The following is a 23,295-nucleotide window of genomic DNA, read 5'->3' on the forward strand; positions in this document are numbered from 1 at the left end:
CCCGGTGGGATTTAACGAATCTCCGTAGGTAATTGAGACCGCGGCGCCCGCGTTCCTCCACTTTCCTATGTATATAAAGTGCGCAGTAAACGAGAGTTGGAGAGAGAGATTTGCAAAATAAAAAACAGGAGAAGAATGGCATATGTGCGTAACTTATACGGAAAAAGGTATTGCTCGTGCCTGCAGCACTCGCTGTACTTGTTATCTTCGCAGTGTCGACTCGCTCCCGCGGGATGACGACGATAGAATAAAAGAGAGATAGATAATAGGAAATGAAAAAAGAAATTTATAAAGGATAGAAAACAAGCGCCAAGCCTTCCGACACAATCGCCAAAATAAGGCCCGAGAGAAGCGATGGAGGGGAAAGACAAACTTTCGTGCCTGCGATGGAACCGATTGAAATTAATAAGGGAAGCCTGATGTCTCAGCGCATAAGCGGCGGTGCGAGCGAAGGCATCCGGAATTGCCGTTTTCTTTCTTTACTTTTATATATATATATATATATATATATATATATATATATATATATATATATATATATATATATATATATATATATATATATATATATATATATATATTTAACACCGCGATTCGCGACATTTCGCGCCCGGGCAGAAAAGAAGCTTCTTTAAATGGTCAGGAAAGATAAATGAATTAAAGAGCAACGAATGGCTGTGGGGTATAGGTTCTCGTGGGGGAGCGAACCATATAGGGTGTATCGCACGAAAGGAAAAAGCACGAAGGAGGATGGGGAATAAGGAGAGGAGGCGAGGCTTTGAAAGAGTAAACTGCCGCTTTCCCTGGGCGCCTCGCGGTGCGCGCGCGCGTCGCCTCAAATTATTGCGGTGCGACGTAGCGCGCTGCCAGTGCGGGATCTTAATCATCATTAACGGTCCCTTATTGGATGGCATTTCCGGCGCTCCCGCACTTTCGGGCAGAGGATAACGCGCGCTGCTGCTGTCTCTGTCGCTGCGGCTTTGAATGTGTGTCCCTGTGTTGGTGGCTCTTCTCTTTTTTTCTTTGTTTCTTTTTCCTTCATCCCTTAGTTCCTTCCTGCATTTATTCTCCTCCTTCTATTTATTTCTCTTTCGCGTCACCATCGACGGAAGGAAAAGTGCAGAGCAACGGAGGAAACGAACGAACACGTTCAAGGACAGTGCCGACCCGACTTGTAGAGAAGTATACTAGAACTCGCATATATCGAACCCACATGTAACTAATTGTTGTGTATGTCGAACAATTGTAAAATCCGCTTGGATATATTTTCGATATATAAAGTATTTTATACAGTAAAAACTCGTTAAATCGACCCCGTTAATTCGGAAAAAAAGGATAATTCGGATGTGTTCGCTGGTCCGGGCAAGCATACACAAATTGTTTAATGGCATCAAACTCTCGTTAATTCGGTCATATTTGGCCTCAGGCCGGTTAATTCGGACGATAGCTGGAGCGCGCCGAGAGCGAAGCGCCGCAAATGTGCGACGCAAAGGAGCGAGAACTGAAACGGCCGCGAGCCTTCACAAAGGTCGATGCGTCGCTCAGTAGTTTTGTTTTGATTTAGTGAAGCGCGCGCGCAATGTTGCAAAAATCAAACATGGTGGAAGCTGTTGAAGAGCTTCAGCCGCTATCCGCACGCTGGCATAAAACTTGCCTGCTACAGCGTGATGGACAAACGATCAGCCGCCGACCAATTTTTCGGCGAAAAAAGTTGTCGTCACGCGCGTGGTGGTGGTGTTGGTGGTGGAGGTACTCCACGTAATAAGGAAGGGGTGTAGGGTATACGTTTCGGTTTATTTAAGACACGGGGGTCTTGAGCCTCGGTCACACTGCGAACGAAGTCGCGAAAGACGAAAGTTGCTGCTTTTACACGCACTGCTGTTACGCAAGATAAGTACTATAGATTTACCTATTCACAAAGAAAATGAAAGCGTATTGCTGTAATCGACATTTCTTGAATGCTTTCTTGATTCTTTCGATAATTCGACATTCGTTTAATTCGGACATTGTTTTCCGATCCCGTGAAGTTCAAATTAACGAGCTTTTACTGTATATATAAGAAGAACACAGGGAGACGATCGAGATGCGTGGGGTGAAGCCAGGAGCAACAAATGTCTTCAAGACGCGGATCCGGCACGAGGAGTCGGTGTCAAAGCAGTCCTCGATTTCTATACAAGTCATATATAGGTTTCTATTTATACATGACAATGTAAAAAATACCGAAGAAAAAATAAATAAAAAAGATGGGCCAACTTTACCGACGCAAGGAGCGAGCGTGCTACACGCAAGCGGCATGAAAGAGAACGTCGTTGCTGTTAGACAAATAATGGAAAGAATACGATGGTTGGAAAGTTCTTAACGTATACCTTGCAAGTGTTTACTTTTTCTTTATTTTAACCTTTCCTCGGTGTTATACGTGGGGCTTGTACTTCCTCCGCCTGAGCCTATGTAGCTTTCATGAGCCGCTTTCCGCGCAGTCCCGCAATATTTTTTTTTTCGCTCGCTGTATATGATCGATGACAAAAGAAATTCATACCGGAATACATAATGTGCTCCTGACACTTATAAAGATGGACAATATGGAGTGTGTGCCCGCGCGTTAAGAGACATGTACGTATATGTATATGTAAGCGCCACGCGTGCGCCTGTTGGAGTTCAGCGAAAAAGAAGCCCTTCTCTCGCGCCTACGATCCTCAACGCGAAGTTTCAGAATCGCGCGCGCGTGAATCCCAAGACGGCCGGAAAAGAAAAAAAAATGTGAGTGCTACACGTTGAGTTTACGCCTATTGCGCCCTTTGAAGCAGCGTTGAAAAGAACTGAGAAATGAGACCGCTCCTTCGTACGCGGAAATACCAACGCAATACATGCACGACGAAGACGTGCAGTCAGAAATCCTTTGTCGTGCGAGCGTTTGAAAAGAAACAAATGTGGTTTCCATTTACAGGAGGGCTCATGTCGTCGGCGTTGTTTTATTGATTGCCTGTTCTCACCGCGATATGCAGTCAACTTGCAGCCGCTTTTACGCCGTCGTCGTACATACACTGAGCGAAAGTGCGTCAAGAGATGTTGTTCGATTTACATAACTTCCATTCTCGACATCTATCTATCTATCTATCTATCTATCTATCTATCTATCTATCTATCTATCTATCTATCTATCTATCTATCTATCTATCTATCTATCTATCTATCTATCTATCTATCTATCTATCTATCTATCTATCTATCTATCTATCTATCTATCATTGGCCTTATGTACGCACTAGGTGGCCTTACATACATACATACATACATACATACATACATACATACATACATACATACATACATACATACATACATACATACATACATACATACATACATACATACATACATACATACATACATACATACATACATACATACATACATACATACATACATACATACATACATACATACGCGCACACATTTTCCGCCTTGTACTTGGAAAGCAGTTTTAGTACCCAGAGCACCGAAAGCCACACTAGAGAGCCGGGAGCATACGATGCAGGAGCGACGGAAATATCTCGTAAGTGTTTCTGGCGCAGTTGGTCTTCTGATATAAACGTACGGGAAAGCTCTCGACGCTCTTCTGCTTCAGCTTCGCACAGTGTACTAGATTCTGTGGCGTCAGGGCTGTAGGGAAGTATGGTGTCCATTGTGAGTCAGGCTCGCGTCCCCATAAAGAAGGAAGAAGGGGGAAGATCTCGTGGTCGTCTGCGTCGTGGTACTGTGAGCATATGTCACAAATTGTAGAAAATGGTCCCAATATGCCTTGGTCAAATGCGTCTTACATGGCCAACACGTCACCAAGAGTGCGATTAAAGCGCTTAGTCTGCGAGGGATACGCAGTTGTGGTTCGGTAAATTAGACGACAATCTTTATCGAGCGCTTCTATAGCGTTTTGACGTCGTATAGAAATACACGGCTTATATCGCTTAGTAATTCTCTTGGATATGCATGGCGAGATATGATGTGGCACAGGAGAAACCAGGCAACATCACGTGGAAAGTCACTGGGCAAAGGCGAAGTTCTCGCATAATGCGTGCTATATGGTCTGTGGCCACGATTGCCCACAGGTTGCAGTATGGAGTAGTTGGTTGAGGCCCATAAATATAAATATGTGTGCGATAAAATACGTGTCTTGGGCAAGGCAAAGGTTGTAGTGGGACCAGGCCCGTAGCCAGGAACATATTTTTTTTTGGTGGGGGGGGGGGGGGCACTTGCTGAAGGCCTTGGCTATTTTAGAAAAACACCTATTCTCATGATTTATTTTCGGTAAAATACTCCCCTATATCAGAAATTCTGGAGGGAGGCCCGGGCCCCAGCCCCAGCCCCACCCCCCCCCCCCGCTTCAGGTCTGAGTGAGTGGGACTGCTGAACGACGAAAAGGATCCTTACAGCGTTGGCAAGCAAAGAAAAGCGTGAGCGTACACAATGGCGGACGAATCAGTGCATCTCGTGCCAGTAATAACAAAGTCGTTGGCGTGTGTACATTTCCAGTAAATCTGCATGCGTGCACCTAACATTTATATTTTACATTTCCGACTGTGTGTTCTCTATCTGCAAAAATTTGAGCAAGAACAGATTTTGTTTTTCTGTAATTTGAAGAACAAAACGTGCATCTTTCTACAAACTGTAGCGCTATAAAAACACTACATGTAAGCAACTTCGCAACCGCAACACTTATGGAACTTGATCCCTCTGTAATACATATTCGGGCCTTCAGCCTGCCCTTCGTTTCTCAGAGCCAACCAAACTTCCCGCTGAAAATGCGCTTGCAAAACCAAAACCGAAACCTAATTTTATGTGGCAAATATGACGTTAATAATGTTTCTAACGTATCACATCAGAGAAATTAATGTTGAAATATTTATAAATTGAATTTGTGACATATAATAAGCAATTTTTTTTCGAAACTTCTCGTTTGTTTGTGTTTTTTTATGGTGGTAAAGTCGGTAAAGTTTAGTTGCGCACGGCATGGTTGGCGGTACATTTTAGTCTGCATCATGGGCGGGCCGCGCCAACGTTAGGCTGCGCAGTGCGTACTCTCTAGCAGCCGCTAAACTAAGCAAGTTAACGTAGTTTGCGCCTTGCCGCTTGCCTAATTACGCGACTGGACGTTTGCTTTGAAGGAAACTGTTCTGGGAGATGTGCGTGCGCCATGTCGGTGCTACGGCGACCGCTTTTCTGCTTGGTGCTAAACCACCGGTGTTTCAGTTTGAGTGCCTGCACTGGCAATAAGCCCAAAAGGTACTAAGTTAATTTGGTGCGTAAAAGCGAACGAATAACAGCAGTAAACATTCGTGTTGCTTTTTTCAGCAAGCTGAAGGAATGGGAATCCGTCGTTGGCATTGAAGTCCATGTTCAAATAGCGTCCAAATCGAAGTTATTTTCTAACTCGCCATACAAGTTCGGCGCACCTCAAAACTCCCAAGTTTCGCCTTTTGATGCGTCCATACCCGGAACACTGCCTGTATGTTGCATATTTCCTTTGTATTCGTACTTTCACGGAGCAGGTGGATGCTTAGATGAAATGCATCTGTGCCTTCAGGTCCTGAACCGGAGATGCGTCGAAGCAGCGGTCCTGACTGCGCTTGCGCTAAACTGCGATATCAATACTGTGTCACACTTCGACAGGAAGCATTACTTCTACGCAGATATGCCAGTAAGAACTTCGCTATTACTTGATCATTTTTAAATCGAGGAAATACATCTTGCTTCGGAAGAGTGTCAATCAGCGGTGATTAACACTGCGTCGGCAGGGGGAGTAAAAAGCGGGCACATCTCCCCCCCCCCCCCCCCAGCCACACCAGCACTTTCCCCCACCACAATGCAACACGGGTTTGCACCCATCAAGACCAAATCCTGCTGACGCCCACGCATGATGTATTTAGTTACAATAGCAGAAGGTATTGCATGCAGCAACATCCTAGAGTAATAGCTGTTATGGGTGTACTACCGTGGTCGCTTTGATGTCAACCAGTTTCTGGTCATAGGAATCCCACAGCGCTGTGCGAGAAGTTTCAAAGAAAAAAGTGTCATATATGGAACCCAACTAAATTTCAATTCTGGTCCTGCACATCAGCAGTCAGTGATGCTGCCTCTCGGCAACTCAGTTGATGCCAAAGCAAGAAAAAAAAACGCTGCAACTGGTAATGTCAGACGTTGGGCTAGTCGGTTATGCATAGTAATAAGGAAACAGCACAGCTTCTTCAGATGGGGACCAAACCAGAGGTAACAATATGGACAGCACTTGTCTATGTTATTCCCTTTGGTTTTGTCCCTGCCTGAAGAAGTCTCATTTTTCCTTATTCCACTGCAACTGGATAGGGCTGGTGGTCACACTGCTACTTGTTATGAGTGGCTGATGCCGTGCTCTGTTATCTATAAACTAGCAATGATGTAAAATATTCTATATGAAAGCAGTAGTAAAGTGCCAAAAAACAATATATAAAGGACAAAAAAGAAATAGCCATGTCTCTCCAATTCACTGCGGGGAGACTCGCATCAACAATGGGCTCAGTTTTCTTCTTGACAGAAAATTACTCCATGTGCACCTGTGAGTGTTTACTCCAAACGATACCACACGAAACTTTGCAGGACTTACGCGAAATATTGTGCTTCTGGCAATACTGCATTAAAAGAAAAAAATGAGACACTGCTACAGCTACAATTGGTTGGCAACGCACTCTGCCTGCACTGTAAGACAGCACTGAATTGAAAGAATTAAGATGGAGCCATTGGAAAGAGGCAAAAGGTGGGACAGGCAGAAATAAAATATGCTGCATATTTCCATTTCTCCACCATCGAGGAGCGCGACCTCCGCGAACAAGGATGACACGAACTACAGTCGATGCCACAGAAATTTTTTTCTTCTCTAAAGTAGGTTGTCCACACATGCCCGCAAATGTTTAGTCCTACCAGTACCATATGAAACAGTGCATGCAATATATATGTGTGACATTTGAGATTATGTAGGCCAATAAAAGTAAGTGAAGTGCTATAATTTGAGGAACATTCCTTCTATTCAATAGGCAGGATACCAGATTACGCAACAAAGGTCGCCTTTGGCCACCGGTGGCTACCTAGACTATGTTGTCTTTGCGCCTGGTTCTCAGGAAACGTACTCTAAGCGAGCAACAATGATTCAACTTCAGCTTGAGCAGGACAGTGGCAAAAGCCTGCATGATGTCACAGGCGCCAGGAGCCTTATTGACCTTAACCGTGCAGGTGAGTCCCCGATTTTTCATCTCTGTGTGGTAGCTGAAAAACAGTGAAAAATAAAGGCAGGTGCTAAGAAGAGGGAAGACAGAACGAGTGCCGATTTCACCCATGCAACTTATCCAATGCATCCAACTTGCTGCATTTATCAGTCTAATTTCTGTCTGTTGTCGATTTCTGCTGCAGCAAAAACGGAAAATCATTGCACTTGAGGCACATAGCAGAAACCCTCTAACACACTTTTCGCAGGACTATGAGAAAAAAGATGCAGTAGCCAGGAAACATATAATGCAAACATGTGGTTAAAAAAAAGGAAACAGCTAAATAATGAAATGAACGCATTGCACAAATCTCGACCTCAGGATAATTTATGCATCAGTTTATGGCTTAAACAAGTCCTTGAAAAGCTCTCACTCTTGACTTACATTTCTCCCTGATGTCTTGAGATTTCCTGTCCTGAGTGCAACCTCAAACCACGACATCACCAAACAACAGCAGCAGAAGCAAATTGCATAGGCCATGCCTTTGCGAGTTGCATGCACTATGGTTTCATCCAGGGTATCACACACGTCTTTCTTCACATTTCTCACGTTATAAAAGCTACACACAATATGCTTCTTGTAATTCTACAGCAAGCTCATAACGTGTCTGGTAGGAACGCTGCGGGAACAACATGTGAAAAGGGGATTCTAACACATAGATGTCTGTACATTCTTTGCTGGGACCGGATGCCGGAAGCACTAAACGTGGGAAAACATCTAAGTGAGGAACATATAACCGGGGTTCTGTTGAATACAGGTTAGCACTTTGTGATATTATTTACTGCTTCTATCAACAGGGGTTGGCCTCATGGAGCTCGTTTTTGATGCGTGCCTTAAAGATGGTGAAGAGGCAGCTAGCCTTGTGAAAGAGTTGCTCGCCACGTTACGCACTCTTAATGTGTGCAGTGGCAAGATGGAAGGTGGGTTGCAAGAATTTCTCTGCATGTCCAACATTTTCAACTGTAGCTACTTCTCGTGAGCTGTCAAATGCTGGAGGGAAGTGCCATGCTGCGTACGTGAACTGTCGCTATTGTAGTTTGTCGAGGCACGGCCATGAGTTTGTGTACTGCACATAATATGCCAACACATGTACAAGTTTACTGTACAGCTTCTTTGTTCTGAATTACTTTTCTTTTATGCTTGTACTACTTGTATCCCACTTTTGCAATAGCCCTGAATGGGGCTGCGTTGCCCAAATATAAGTGCATAGACATTTACATTGCCCACGCCTCATAATCACATCGTCTTTTGGGGTCATGAAAGCCGCAATTTGAATTTCTTAAAAGACTGCTAGCAGCATTACATTGGGATTCCCACACCACTTTGCCATAATGTCACAAGTTATGGCAATGTCTCTATCGGTCTAGTTAATTTTCTATTGATTAAGGTGTCCTAGATCATATTCAAAAAGCTCAAATTGTCATACTTAGTAAATTAGGGCTTAGCAATTTTTCTCAGCAAAAGTATTTTGGGAGAAAGTTTTGCGCAAGACAGTAAATAGCCACAGTTTTTTTTTCCAGAAAATGTGGGGTGGTCACCAGAACAACCGGGACACTTATCAAGGAATGATTTGATTGATGTTTGTCCTCCTCTCCCCAATTTGCCACACTCCATTTTCAGAGGGTGCTCTCCGTGTGGATGCAAACGTGTCAGTAAATCGTCCAGGTGAACCATGGGGCACGCGAACTGAAGTGAAGAACCTCAACAGCGTGCGTGCCGTCGCTAATGCTGTAGGTGAGACCATAAATTATAAATGCCTCATGTTTGCTGTCTGCGAACTATAGGCATTGTGGAACCTGCACGGTGCACTCATGCTCATTTCCTCCAGCGTACCACATCGATGCGATCGCACATTGTAGCCTGTATTGAGAGTGGCTGGCTGGAACGAGGAAAGCATGCTCTACCACTCGTCCCAGTTTTGACGCCACTGTCACAACATCACAACACATGCTGGCCCACACCAGACTCATTGGTTTTGGGAAGGTATCCTCAGTTGACATCGAGAAAGGGTTACCTGTCCTTCTGACGCTCTTTTATGCATTATTTTTTGTGAAGGGCTTGTCCTCCTCATGGAGAGACTGGTACCTTTCCTCTTGACCACTAGTCTAGAAGAACGGAAGCATTCATCACAATATCACAATAGTGACATGAAAACTGAGAAAAAGCGGGCACAGTGTGACTTCCCCGCACTGCACAGGCCGCACCGTGCGATCATTCCAAAATGTCGCATGCTGGAGAAAACGGGCATGTGTGCTCTGCAATCAATAGAGGTATTTGGTTTCTCTTAAATTTCTCTTAAATTTGCAGATTTCGAAATTGCAAGACAGATTGAAGTCCTTTCATCTGGTGGAAAAGTTATAAACACGACTATGTCCTTTGACAGCTTGAAGAGGTGACGTTTGTTTTACTATCTCATTTGCACTGTTTATAAGGATGCCAGCATTGTATTGGCTGGTCTGTCTTTGAAAACTGATGTGCCTTGCTTCATTTTGCTGCGAAACTCTTGTTTAGGTGCACCATTCCGATGAGAGACAAAGAAGTCGTTCAGGATTACAGGTTTATGCCGGAACCCAACTTGCCTCCTTTAGTGATTACTGTGCACGAGACTGATGACCAAGCCACGGTCAGCGTTGAAAAGCTACGCAATGAAATGCCCACTCTTCCATGGCAGCACAAGGAAAGACTTATAAAAGATTACGGCTTGACACCACACCAAGCTCAGACGATAACGGTGAGTTGAACATTGATGTTAATATCTAAGGGTGTAGCGGTACCAACACGTACGGTATAAAAAGGTGCTGTGGAATCTGCCTTAATCAAGCTGAAATTTCATTCAAAGCGCGTTCAGCTTAAAGGAAGAGCATGTAAATGCTACAGTGAGCTTTTTTTTTTTTTTTCATGTCAGAATGCGACATGATTGAAGAGAAGTGAAAGTAGCCTTCTGTGTAGTATATGAACTCTCAAACTCAACAGAATGTGTGTACCCACAGAGGAAGCCAATAGAGAATTCGAAGCAATGCCAGCTACCCCTAATTGGCAGCCTTCATTCGTCTTGTAGACTTTTAACAGCCTTTTTTATATGTGACATGACTGATTTGAATATCGCATGTGGTGTTTCCACAGTAGGGTGAAACTTTGGTGCTCTGGCGCTTAATCAGAGGGTGAAATTTCATTTATCAGAAGAACCTAAATTTAATTTAGCATTGCAAGTGCAGAGTATTATGTCGAGAACATGCAATTCGCATGTTCTTGCATGTTCTCGACATGCAGTTTTGTGATAGAAAGCTCTGTTTGCACAAAGTTTCTTTACATACAGTACAGTTTGCGTAGCCTGAATGATAATTTTCCAGTCCGAGGTGGATGCTTTGGTGGCCAGCCGCACAGTTAGACATTTTAATATCTGAAGTTACAAGCCCTTTAGCCCTTTTTTTGCTTTGTTATCTCAGAGATTTGTGCTCTTTTTTCTTTCTTAAAATATTAACACGAAAGTGTTTTATGACGGGGTCCACCAAGCACATCTGTTACGGATATGACGTTGATAATATGGACGCCAACGGGTGAGAAGCAAAAAATTAAGAAAAAGATCCGCCGCTGGGAATTGCACCCACGACCTTGCGGCCACGACGGTAAGCTCCCGACACTTAACCGACTAAGCTACCTTGGCAGTAGCTGGACACCTGATGAACACGCTTTGTATCTTTCGCACATTCTCTCTCACCCGGTGCTCTCTGTTGGCGGTGTAGGTATAGGCGGGGCGGAGCATGGTGGTGCCGCCGTCTGTGAGAGGCGAAAAGAAGTAATGCATCACGATCGACACTTACTAGCGCTTACTCCGAGATTGCGCACAATTCCGGAGGTCATGGTTAAAGCGTCTCGATACCATCGAGGGACACTGGACGCGCTGGCGTCGCTGAGGCATCTTATACACAGTTACGTTCTTTGCCTTCCGCTTCGTGTTAGCATGCGCCGGCTAATTGGAGTAGTGCAGCTTCCACATGCACCAACGGGATTTCTCCGCCGCCGACTGCTTCGATTGCGAGAGCATCGACTAACAAAACTGCTGCAATACGCATTGCAGAAAGGACACGGTTTCAGCGGGCAAATGTCGTGTCTTGGTGGAGCGAGACAGAGGCCAGCGGGACACATGCGTTTGCGGCTCAAGCTACAAACCTTTGCCTCCCGTGTCGCTGAAGCTCAGTGTGGTAGTGTATGCATGAGCACAGGTGTCGGTTACCCATTACTAGAAAGGGCACACCATGCCGTTTCTCTCTTTAGTTGATGATGTTTTGAAGAAGTGCATATCGGGTACCAGCATAGGTCGGCAAACTCACTCATGAGTCGACTCACTCAGACTCACTCAGACTCATATCGAGACGTGAGTCTGAGTCTGAGTGAGTCCGGGTGGGTAAAGTTTTTGTGAGTCTGAGTCCGAGTGAGTTCGGTTGGGAAAAATTTTGGTGAGTCTGAGTCCGAGTGAGTCTGGTTGAGGAAATTTTTGGTGAGTCTGAGTCCGAGTGAGCCCTAAGGGCAAAATATATTGCATGAGTGAGCCTGAGTGAGCTCCACAATTTTTGCCGACCTATGGTCCTATCTACTCAACTTTAGCATTACTATCAGCCCTATGTCAGCTCACTTTTATACTCCCGTATACTCCCGCATACTTCTACGCGCTACCGTTCATACGTCAGCTCAATATTTATTGATCAGAGCCGTGATTTGAGGAGGGAGAGGGGGAGGAGGTGCCTTGACCTCCCCTCGCAAACTTTTTCACAGGAAGTTACTGGTAAAAATATCTCTTCTGAGTCATGAATTTCAATAAAAAGGTCCTTATTGAACTGCAAACTCAGATAACTCGTATTTGAAGGTACGAGATCAAAAGGTGCTAAGTAGCGCACCGATTATGCGAGATATTGGCGTTAAAGAACATTGACATTACGGTAGAAAAAGGATAATTTAATGCTAACGGACTCACGAGTCGACTCACTCAGACTCACTCAGACTCAGATCCAGCCGTGAGTCTGAGTCTGAGTGAGTTCGAGTGAATAAAATATTGGTGAGCCTGAGTCCGAGTGAGTCCGGTTGAGAAAAATTATAGTGAGTCTGAGTCCGAGTGAGTCCGGATGAAGAAAAGTTTGGTGAGTCTGAGTCCGAGTGAGCCCTGACAGTACGACATGTCTCGTGAGTGAGCCTGAGTGAGCTCCACATTTTTTGCCGACCTATGGGTACCAGTGTTGATTATGAGCTTGTTGATGTCATCTTTACTCGGGATTCACGATTCGCTGTGTCCAAATATATGTTCACAACTTCAGTTACCACAACGGTTTAATCATCATCATGGGCGTTAGTCGTTGCGATGGAGACATGCCACTAGGTGTCAACATGGGTGCATCCACATCAAGCGGTGCTATAGCTGCCAAACACGAATAGACATTGTACAAGCTCTCATATGTCACTGCACAATAAGCACTACTTCTGTGAAGACACGTTTTACTTCCGTGTTATGCCAATTCCGATCACGGAGGGTTCAGCCATGTTTTTATGTCAAGACTTTACTAAGTAAAAAAGGTACAGTGCAATCCACTTATAACAATGTGCACAAAATTATAAGGCATTTTGCACCAGGCAACGAATGCAGCGTAAACGCAGCAGTAGGTTGTGTAGTATGCACCTAGCGGATAACTGGGCATTACACTAACTAGAGTGCAATGCACGCACTCAATGAAATTCCTCAACAGAACATAATGGAGAAAACTGAGCATACTTTCCTGTATAAATGAAATGCAAGCACAAAAATGTAAAGTGCATCTCTCACAAGTAATGACCTAAAAACACAACCACAGATCCATGCTTATCGAGCTGCCAAAGATGGTGCAGGCCCAAAACGAAGCATACAAGTAAACATCGTCTCAACATTACATGACTTGGCAAAAGGTGGCACGCAGGAACATGCCAATTCTTGTTCACCAATTTCTCATTGGTATTTTATTTACCCTTGACTGTGTATGTACCAAACAGCTGTAGTAACCATCCATACTGCGTTTCATGAGATGTCACAAAATACGAGCCATATAGTGCATCAAAATTTCATTAACGCCGTTACAAACCTTTATCAAGCTCAGTGTACAGATGCATAATGTCAGGGAATTTTTAAAAACGTGAAAAACAAATTTTTGTGTGCATTTGTTTTCTTTTTCTGGAAAAAAATTGAAAATAAGCTCGCTTTCAAGCTGTCCACTACAGATATTTGTGCCAGGACAATTTTGTATGCTATACAGGTAAAGAATATTAACATACCACCAATCTTATTCGTTTGACTATAAATTCATGATTCAATGGATCCGTCTTGTTTAAGCTGGTGAGTGTTGAAGAAAAGTGTCATTTGGTTTCGCAATCACAGTGTCTGATTCTTCTGTCATGAAACCAGATTTTTCTACAGCCAAAAATCAGTCACTCTGAAATTGAGCATGCTGCTAGTGTGTTTGTCTCTCTACTTTGCCTTGATAGAATGAAGATGGCTTCCTGGAGCTCTTTCTCAAACTGGTCAGCTTTGATGATTGTGAATTCAAGCACATTGTCAACTGGCTGCTGCTTCACTTGCTCGCCCAGCTAAACAAAGCAGACATCACATTGCCATCCAGGTACATGATCATCATCATCAGTCTATTCTTTGTGCAGTGCAGGACAAAGGTCTCTCCCAACAGTCTTCCAGTAATATTGAGATATCCGACTCTTTCCTACGCCTGCAAACTTCTTTATCTTATCGTACCACCTAGTTCTCCATCAAAATAATGCTGTCAGAAGTGCCACCTTGCCTAGGAAGTACCCGGAATTATGGTTTAAAAGAAGCAAACTGTGTAGATGGCAAGGCCAGTGATAGAAGAAGACAAGAAAAATGTACCTTTCTTCACTGCTCTTTATCGTCCACAGTGATTACTTTCTTTAAAGTTGTACCAACTTGCTCAACTAGCCATTTTAATGTTGCAAATATGAGATCTTTTGTATGTACAAGATTGTTCAGTTCGAGCCTTGAAATACAGTGAATGTACAGATAGTAAGCTCAGCAATTAACCTGAACTAAAGATTTTTCTTACTATTCTAGTTTTGTTCTGAGGCACGAGATTTCAATTCGATTAAGCTTATACGAAAAACTTTCTTAGATTTTCAATTTCTCGGTTCTCTTTCGGTTTGACACGCAGGTGCATGGCAATGTATTACTAGTTACAGTGGGTGCACTGCATAGACATATTACAGCTTTCCGCTTAACTCACCTGCAGCTAATTAACTGCACCTATTGACAAACCCATCCTTTCTTTTTCTCAGTTCCTTAGATGCAGCAAGATTCCACGAGCTGCTGATTCTAATACAGCAGCAGCGGATTAGCAACACATTAGCACAAGAAGTTTTGCAGCTCTTGATAAATGGCGATCCGAGGACACCAGCTAAGGTAAAATACTCCTTCACAAAAAAAAAAAAATATTTACAAGGTCTATGAATACCTAAGCCAATTAGTTTGTGCAAACTGAGGTTACTAACAAGAATATATATATTTCTTTATGTTGTACAAAGCTTTTTTTTAACCAGTGTCTTGCAACTTTGTTCCATTATCAAAGTCTCAATCTTTCTTATAAACATGATGTGAGCCAGTATGATTTGTAAACGTGGTTAGCACCCCGTAAAATTTCTTATTTTTACAGAGAATATTTATTGTTTGGGCTACCTAATTACAGCAATGTCACGAGTGCAACAATAACAGACATTTTCAGCCGGCACTTGTTTCTTTTTTTTTTTTTCAGATTATTGAAGAGAATGACTGGTGGCAAATAACCGATGTTGAGCAGCTGACACAGTTATGCCAGACTGTCATAAGCGAGAACCCAAAAGATGTAAGCATGCTAGTTAATTAATTCATTTGCTTGTACAATTACTGTGTTTGCCTGCAGTGCTCTTGGACATTGATGACTGCATGACAGCATAGTATAAAAGGAAAGACTAGCGCTGGTTTCGACATTTTTTGCCAGTAAATATTGTGCAACATATCAAATGGTGTGAAACATGTATTGCTCGCATTAGGTTGCTAGAGAAGTGATGAAAGAATAGTACCTCCAGGTGATTTCTACTCCACTGCTGGAGTAGCTCCAGCACTCAATTCGTGCATAGTGTCTAATAGTATAGAGTCTTAACTAGGCTTTCATTATTACAGCATAGACAAAAAAAAACTTTAAGTTACTTCTTGAACATTTTGTAAATAACTACTATATGCAGTAATGTACAAGCTGCAGCCAACTACTATTAATGTAATGCATGTTGATTTGTCTCATAAATGATTCTGATGGCATTGAATGATCAATATGGTATGAGACTATTTTGGGTTTAGTACATAAAAAAAACGCCAGGCCTGCGCAAACACACAGCAAAGTCACAGTGAAAGCTGGAAGAGTGGCCTGTCTAGAGCCCATTTTAAACTCTTGGGGCAACTACTACAAGTACACTTGCAAGGTACCCACTATGCCATGAAACATCATAATTTTTGTGAGGTAGGGAAGCACCCGCTACACACCTGTAAGGCGTTATGAGCACTTAGTTGATGCTGTCACTCATGGCGATAAAGAATTATGGCTGAGCCCTTTGTAATGCGTTGGAAGCTTTAAACGACCACTCGTTACGCTATTCTCATTGTGTGACGCCTGGTTGTTATTTTACTCTTCTGCCACATTATATTACATATGTTAACGTCATTCCTTGCCTGATATGACACCTGTATGGGGTCCTTTTGCAAAGGAGTTTCAAGTATCGGGTGGCTCTGTGGTAGAGTACTCGACTGCCATGCAGAGGGCCTGGGTTCAAGTCCCATCCGATCCTAGGGTTTTATTTTTTTCTCATCGCGCAATTGCGCTTACGGGCGGCGGCTGACACCTACAGCCCCAAAATCGGCTGTTGTCATGATCTCATAGCAGCTTTCGCTGTAAAACAAGACTATGTTAGCCTGTGGAATATGCCAACAGGTGTATTACAAGCACGACTGTAATTGCTAAATGTTCTGGTTGGGAACAATTTTGATCATGTTGCCAGCACTGACATGCAAGCATGTCTACTGCAACACACATAGTGTACCAAAAATAGACAGATTTGAAGAGGACTGCACAAGCTTCAGCAGGGGCCCATGTTCTGAGTGAAATTGTTTTACAACGAAAGCTGTTATGAGATCATAACAACAGACGATTTTGGTGGCGTAGTTCACCGCCATCACCACCGCCAATGTCCGTAGCCGCTATTGTGCGCATTGAGAAAAAAAAATCCAGGACCAAGCGGGATTTGAACCCAGGCCTTCTACAGGGCAGTTGAGTATTCTACCACAGAGCCACAGCAGTGCTTGAAGCTCCTTCACAAAAAGACCCTATACAGACGTCATATCCGGCAAGAAATCACGTTAACATACGTAATATAGCATGGTAGAAGAGTAATATGACAACTAGTCATCACGTAATGCAAATTGCATAATGAGTGGGTCGGTTAATGCTCCCAACCCATTACAAAAGGCTCAGCCATAATTGTTCCTCGTCATCAGCACAGAAGAACAGCTATGGGCAGTCCAACGGGCCCGCGACGCAGCAGAGAGACTTGGTCTTTCTGTTCCGACGTGGGAGCGGCCCACAACATGCTAGGGTGCGTTCTGAGGGACCAAAATAAAGTTTATTCGTCCATCCATCCATCGGCCACAGCATCAACAAAGTGCACATAATGCCTCACAGATGTGTTGCGAGTACCTCGCTTCTCCGCAGAATTACGAATAATGGCATAGTGGGTGCACAAAAATTATGATTTATGCCATAGTGGATACCTTGCAAGTGTACTTGTATTAGTTGCCCCAAGGGAGTTTACAACGGGCTTTAAGAAGGGCGCTCTTCCAGCTATCGCTGTGACTACGCTGCCTGTTCTGCACAGGCCTGATGTCTTTTTTGGAGATATTTTCACTTTTATACTATGTGTAGCATGACACTTCACGGGAGCAAGAGGTGCTGAAAACAGCAAGCTCCAGCTGCATATCGCGGACAGCAGAAGTGCACTGGCTGTATAGCCCAGTGGCTGTGATAGCGATCCCAATGGCTGTGATAGCGATCATTTGCAAGAGGCAAACCTGTAAACCGTATAATGAAACCTCGACAGCCATCCCTTAAAAAACCAATGCTCAAAAGTAGCTAGGGCCATGATATTGAAGCAATTTCTTTTGCTTTATTCTGTAGCACGGTGCACTGTTTACGTGTGTTTGATCCTAGTGAATGGTAGGACAACCAGGACTTCTCTTGAGAGGGGTGGAGGGTATTGGATAAGATCATGAGATTGCAGGGGGGGGGGAAGGCAAGGAAAGAAAAGGGATCAAACTGCCAACCCATGAAAGGCGAAAATGAAATCTTTTTTCGCCTGAAGCTGCTTCAGTGCAATTGAACGCAGGGCCACACAGCATGTGTTTGCGCTCTTTCAGATTAGGAGGGGATGAGCAAATACAAAGTAAATACAACACATTTCAGTTCAGTTCAGTTTATTACTTTAAAGGCCCCCCTTTCTTGGAGGGGCATTACATAAGGGGTGGGGTTTTATTTAGGTTAGCCGTAAGCAGTGAACATTGTTTTAGTATTGAAGATTATCAATAGCACGGTGTTGAAAGGCAGATGATGAGACGATGGTGACGATGTCCCGGGGGAGGCCGTTCCAGTCTGTTGCTGCCCGAAAAAAAAACGAAGCAGAAAAAGTAGTGGTGCGCGATAATGGGTGGTCAACCTGAAATGGATGACTGCTTTGATGAGATAAGTGCGCTGCAGCTGTTATATAAGGTGGCTGATTGAGCGGAGAATGAAAGAATTTGTGATAAAGCACCACAGTTGCAGTGCGGCAACTCAAAGGAAGGCAGCGCGGATTTTGCTTTCAAAGATGAAATGCTGATGTCGTATGAGTAAGATGAGTGAATGAATCTGGCGGCACGATTTTGTACCGCTTCTAATGCATTGATTAAATATACTTGATGTGGGCTCCATGTGGCAGATGCATATTGTACTTTCATTCTAATTAGTGATTTGTATGCAAGTAATTTTACATGTGCAGGGGCTAGGTGGAGATGGCGCTTGAAAAAATCTAGTGCTTTATTGGATGTTGAAACTATATTAGCGATGTGGGTACTCCATGATAAAACATAAGACAAGGTTATTCCAAGATATTTATAAGATGGTACTGATTCAACTGGGGTGTTAGCGATGGAAAAAAGACACAAGTTTACATTTAGAAGGATTAAGGGTCATTAACCATGTGTTACACCAATTAAGCACGCTGTTAAGATTTGTTTGGATATCTAGGTGATCATGCGGGTTACTGATAGTGTGATAAATGGCACAGTCGTCGGCGAACATGCGAATGCTGCGGGATACATGATCGGGCAAGTCGTTAATATATATTAGGAATAGAAGGGCACCAAGGACAGATCCGTGGGGAACACCTGATGTGACTGAGAGAGAGTTAGATAGGTAAAATTAACGAAGACTGACTGAGGACAGTTAGTGAGAAACTGTTCAGTCCATTGAAGAATGTTAAGGTGTAGGTGCAGGCGTGAAAGTTTTAGCAAAAGGTGGCAGTGAGGAACTTCATCGAAAGCTTTCGCACGGTCTAGAAAGATTACATCGGTCTGCATGTTACAGTCAAGGTTAGTTGTGAGCATTTCTGGAGTCAGTCGGGAGCCTCAAACCACCTCCTGAACTACAATGACAACATCAACAGAACCCTTGAAAGCATACATTGGACCGTTGGTGAAAAGGACGAGAGGGCATTAAGGGAGGTCAAGCTGGCCTCATGGAGCTTCTGTAACCACCGAAATACCCACCTTATCCACCAGTTGGTGCGTCACTGCTAATGACCATGTACTGACAAAGTGCAAAAGGAATCGGAAGTAGAATCTTTAAGCTATCTTTATCTGGGTTTCTGTTACTTTCTACTTATGTAACAGTAGATGGCAATGTGTGCCTGTAGCATGACTGCTCCATCACAGATTTGGCTAATTTCTTCAATTATTCAATTCAATGCATTGTTTACTTATGTTTCAAAGAAAGAAAGTTGCAGTCACAAAAAGCTACTGCAATAAGTAGCTTGACGGGTGACAGCCCCCTTAGAATGACAGCAGCAGACAGTGTGTAGGACAAAAAATTCCTCCACCATAGGAATCAGTATAACACGAAAGTGAAACGCGTCGTCACAGAGGTAGTTGATATTTTATAGTGAATTGGTATATGAGAGCTCGTACAATGTCTACTGTTGTTTGGCAGATATAGCACCGCTTGATGTGGACGCACTCACTTTGACGCCTAGTGGCACGTCTCCGTACCGATGACTAACGCCCGTGGTCATGATTTAACCCTTGTAGTCGCTGAAGTTCTTAACATGTACATGGGCACCGCATACGGGGGTGAATCCCGCGCAAAGATGTCACCACCAAGCACATAATGAACACTGATACCCGATATGCACTTCTTCAAAGCGCCGTGAAACATGAAGAGAAACGCTACGTGCGTCGTGTCTTCTCTACGTTAATTCTCACAGGTCGAGCGGGGAATGCGGTGAAACAGACAGGCGAGCATCAGAGAGCTATTTTTCTATATGGATGGATGCTATAGTGAGGTTTGGGCTAAAGCCACCACCTCGCGGTGTTTAAAGCGTTGACGAAATTACACTTCTAGTGGAAACGCGCCGAATGGGACAGTCATAGCAACAATACCTTTTTTTTTTCTAGCGCCTGTTAGCACACACGTCACCACCCCATTATAAAGGGGACGCTCATAGCATCCATTCGTCCATCCATCCATCCAAGAGCACTGTGAGCGGAAAGTGTGAAAGATAAAAGGTGCTTTCATGTAGCTTCCATAACGTGTTTGGCGGTAGCTCAGTGGGCTAAACGCCCGCCAGCAATCGTGGCGGAACGAGAGGTCATGGGTTCAACTCCCGTCAACAGAAATTTTTCTTATAGTTTTTTTTCTTTGTCATCTGATGGCATTCATTTTGCTGACGTATTTCCGTGACGGAAACACGTCATGAAAGTCTTGGTGGACCACGACATAAAACACTTTCGTGTTAAAAAAGTAATAGAAAGAAACATATTGAACCAAAGATACACAAGAAATAATGATACACACTATTGGAAGATTGTTGAACATTGGTATAACAGGAAACCTTGATGTAAAATGTTTTAGCTAGATGAAACAGATTGCATTAAAAAAAATGACAACATAAATAAGGCAACATATATAACCATCGTGAACATTTAAAGGATTTGTACAAATAGAGAGTCTGATAATATGAACAATGTTGTAGGATATTTATATGAACATATCACGAAGCTCTTGTAATGTTATGTTTGCAATTTCAACGCCATTCCTTTGTTGTAAGTAGTTTAACAGTGATGGTAGCTGGTAACGGAGCATTCGCTTCCCATTGTTGGTACGACTTCGTGCTACTTCCCACTGCTCCGGATTACGTGTGTTGTATACAACTGCATTGGTCTTAAGATTGGGTATGTTTTGCAAGGCGTCCTGGTTTTTTGTGCATACCATGAAATCCCAAGCAAGCGCCCCCCTCCCTTTTTCAGGAGATTTGAAATATCCGCTAATGACCAAGCAAGCGCCCCTCCTGCCGTCCTGCCATTTTCGCTGCTTCATTCAGTGTTTTTATTCACTTGATGAGGGCTAATAACGACAGTGAATACATGCCTATTCAAAACCTCATTTCATTGGAAGTACACGCGGCTCTTTCACCGCCACCTTGAATTTTGATCCGTGACCGAGCAAGCGCCCCTTCTCCAAATCTTGTCCGATTATCTTTAACCGTAGGGGGGCACTTGCTCGTGAGTTTACGGTAGGTTGTAATAACGGAATAGCCTGTATTCGTAAAGTGATAGAAGTCTTATGACGTGTAATTTTGCAGACAATTTTAACTGCTTATTTATTATCTTCGTCTGCCTTCACATCTTGCATGACCTATTATTACAGGCAAAGAAGGCAGCCAGAGGAAAAGAGAGGGTCCTCAACTCACTCATGACAAAAGTAAATGCATTGTCAAACAGCCGAGCCCAAATGAAACTTGCCAAGAAGATTATGTCTGAGCTTCTCGACAAACTGAAATAAAAGATGTTGTTTTCACGATGAGGCTGTTGGTGGGACCAGAAGTGCTTGGAAGCATTACATGCATGTTTGTCTAACTGTTTTTGGATAATTAAACATGTTGCACTGAGTGTGCAATTAAAGGAAGCAGGGGAGCATGTGGTGTTGGGGCAAAATCGTGTGCAATAATTATGACCTTTGGAGACAATCGCATATAGGAGCACTAGAAAGGCCTTATGAAACAGGTTGCTTTCTCTGTGTCGATCAATGACCAAATTGGGCACCAACTTTTTATTTATGAGAATTGGGAGGCAGGCCATGTCAGGCATGATGTACAGGCAAACTGAATGTTTGAAGGTTATATATTGTGACCTTTATAGAAAACTGCTAATTAGGGGTGTGCGAATATTCGGAAAATCGAATATTTTTCTAATAGTGTTTGCTATTCGATTCGCACTGGAATTTTGCTAATCGAACTTCCCAAAAACAAGTGCAGTCAACGTCCAATTGAAAGTGACCCTTTCAAATTTTCAATATGCTTCACCTCATTACATTCTCGTATTGCGGCAAAGCTGTCTTTCAAGCTCCGTTACGGTCGAACTTTGCCAAGAGACAGTCAACGTCCGATTGGAAGTGGTTCCTAGATTTTCAATATGCTTCACCTCATCACACCCCCGTATTGCGGCAAAGCTGCCTTTCAAGCTCCGCTACGGTTGCAAATGTATTAACTCAAGAAAACGCTGGTTCCAACATGGAGATGAAAGATGTGGCAGAGTTGGGGGCTAAATTAATGCTGTTTTGGGCCTGAAGTTTGGGCAGGAAGTCCGAAAAATCGGACGCCGAAGATTTTTAGCATCCAACATTTCAGATGTTATTATATATCGACGTTTACAAGGCAGATTTTGAACTCCGGACTTGAAGGGAGCACACTCTTGTCTGTCACATCAATTGGGCTTCCACAGAAGTTGAAAGAGGAGAAGAGGCTGAGGAAATGGCATCTTTGCCTATCACGTGTAAAGTGTTGTCGGCAACACTTTGGTTGCACCAAATCATGTACATAAATATGATTCGGCCTCTACATTGCCTCATTCCTGATAAGACTACTATGAAACACCACCCCGCCAGTGCTTCATCAACCTAGCGAAAATAAACACTTTCATGTTGCTATCTCATAAGAATACGCTTAGGAATCCTCTCCAACTTTTTTTTCTGCAATTTTGCTTCGAAGTATTAGAAAAATATTCGATTCGCACTCACACTTCAATATTCGAATTCGCTTCGCACCCAAAATTTTGCTATTCGCACAGCTCTGCTGCTAATACAAGTTCCCGAATTCAATATCGTTTCCTGAAATTAGGTTAAAATTTTGCAAGAAATCTGCATTCGTTGCTTTGAGGGGGGGGTGCAGGTGGAGGTTTTTATATGGTGTTCACGTAATCAGCAGCAGTATATTTCCACTGCAGTACGAAGGCCTCTCTCAACAATCTCCACTGACACCTTTCTTGTTTGAGCTGATTTCGTGTTATCCACTAAGCTTCAGAAATTCATTATAGCAGTCGATTCTCTGCTGACCTCAGCCGCGCATCCCTTCGCTTGGCACCCACTCTATCGCTCTCATAAACAACTGGTTATCTTCCTTGCACATTGCATGGCCTTATCAGCGCCATCTTATCCCCTTAATGTCAGCAAGTATATCAACTACCCCTGTTTGCTCTTCAATTCACACTGCATGTCTTCATCTTGTTTAATGTTAACATTGCTTGCTGCATGGCCCTTAACTTCTCTAGCCCAGATGTTGGCCTCCAAATTTATGTCTGATACGTTAATACCAACAGAAAGCAATCATTGTACATTTCTCTTTTCAAGGATAGCGG

At 43.4% G+C, this 23,295-nt stretch overlaps 1 protein-coding gene across 1 annotated transcript; it reads left to right on the forward strand.

Annotated features, from left to right (window-relative positions):
* Positions 1 to 5,045: 5,045 nt before the first annotated feature.
* LOC119382853 (glutamyl-tRNA(Gln) amidotransferase subunit B, mitochondrial) lies at positions 5,046 to 21,461 on the forward strand. Its single transcript, XM_037650731.2, has 12 exons — positions 5,046 to 5,277; positions 5,347 to 5,500; positions 5,579 to 5,692; positions 7,062 to 7,257; positions 8,087 to 8,209; positions 8,910 to 9,023; positions 9,597 to 9,681; positions 9,801 to 10,020; positions 13,794 to 13,927; positions 14,610 to 14,733; positions 15,083 to 15,172; positions 21,311 to 21,461. The coding sequence occupies exons 1-12, from the start codon at positions 5,189 to 5,191 to the stop codon at positions 21,443 to 21,445; spliced, it is 1,578 nt and encodes a 525-aa protein (XP_037506659.1). The 5' UTR covers positions 5,046 to 5,188; the 3' UTR covers positions 21,446 to 21,461.
* The last annotated feature ends 1,834 nt before the right edge of the window (positions 21,462 to 23,295 follow it).

This window comes from Rhipicephalus sanguineus, chromosome 2 (assembly GCF_013339695.2).
Source record: "Rhipicephalus sanguineus isolate Rsan-2018 chromosome 2, BIME_Rsan_1.4, whole genome shotgun sequence".
Taxonomy (NCBI): Eukaryota; Metazoa; Arthropoda; class Arachnida; order Ixodida; family Ixodidae; genus Rhipicephalus; species Rhipicephalus sanguineus.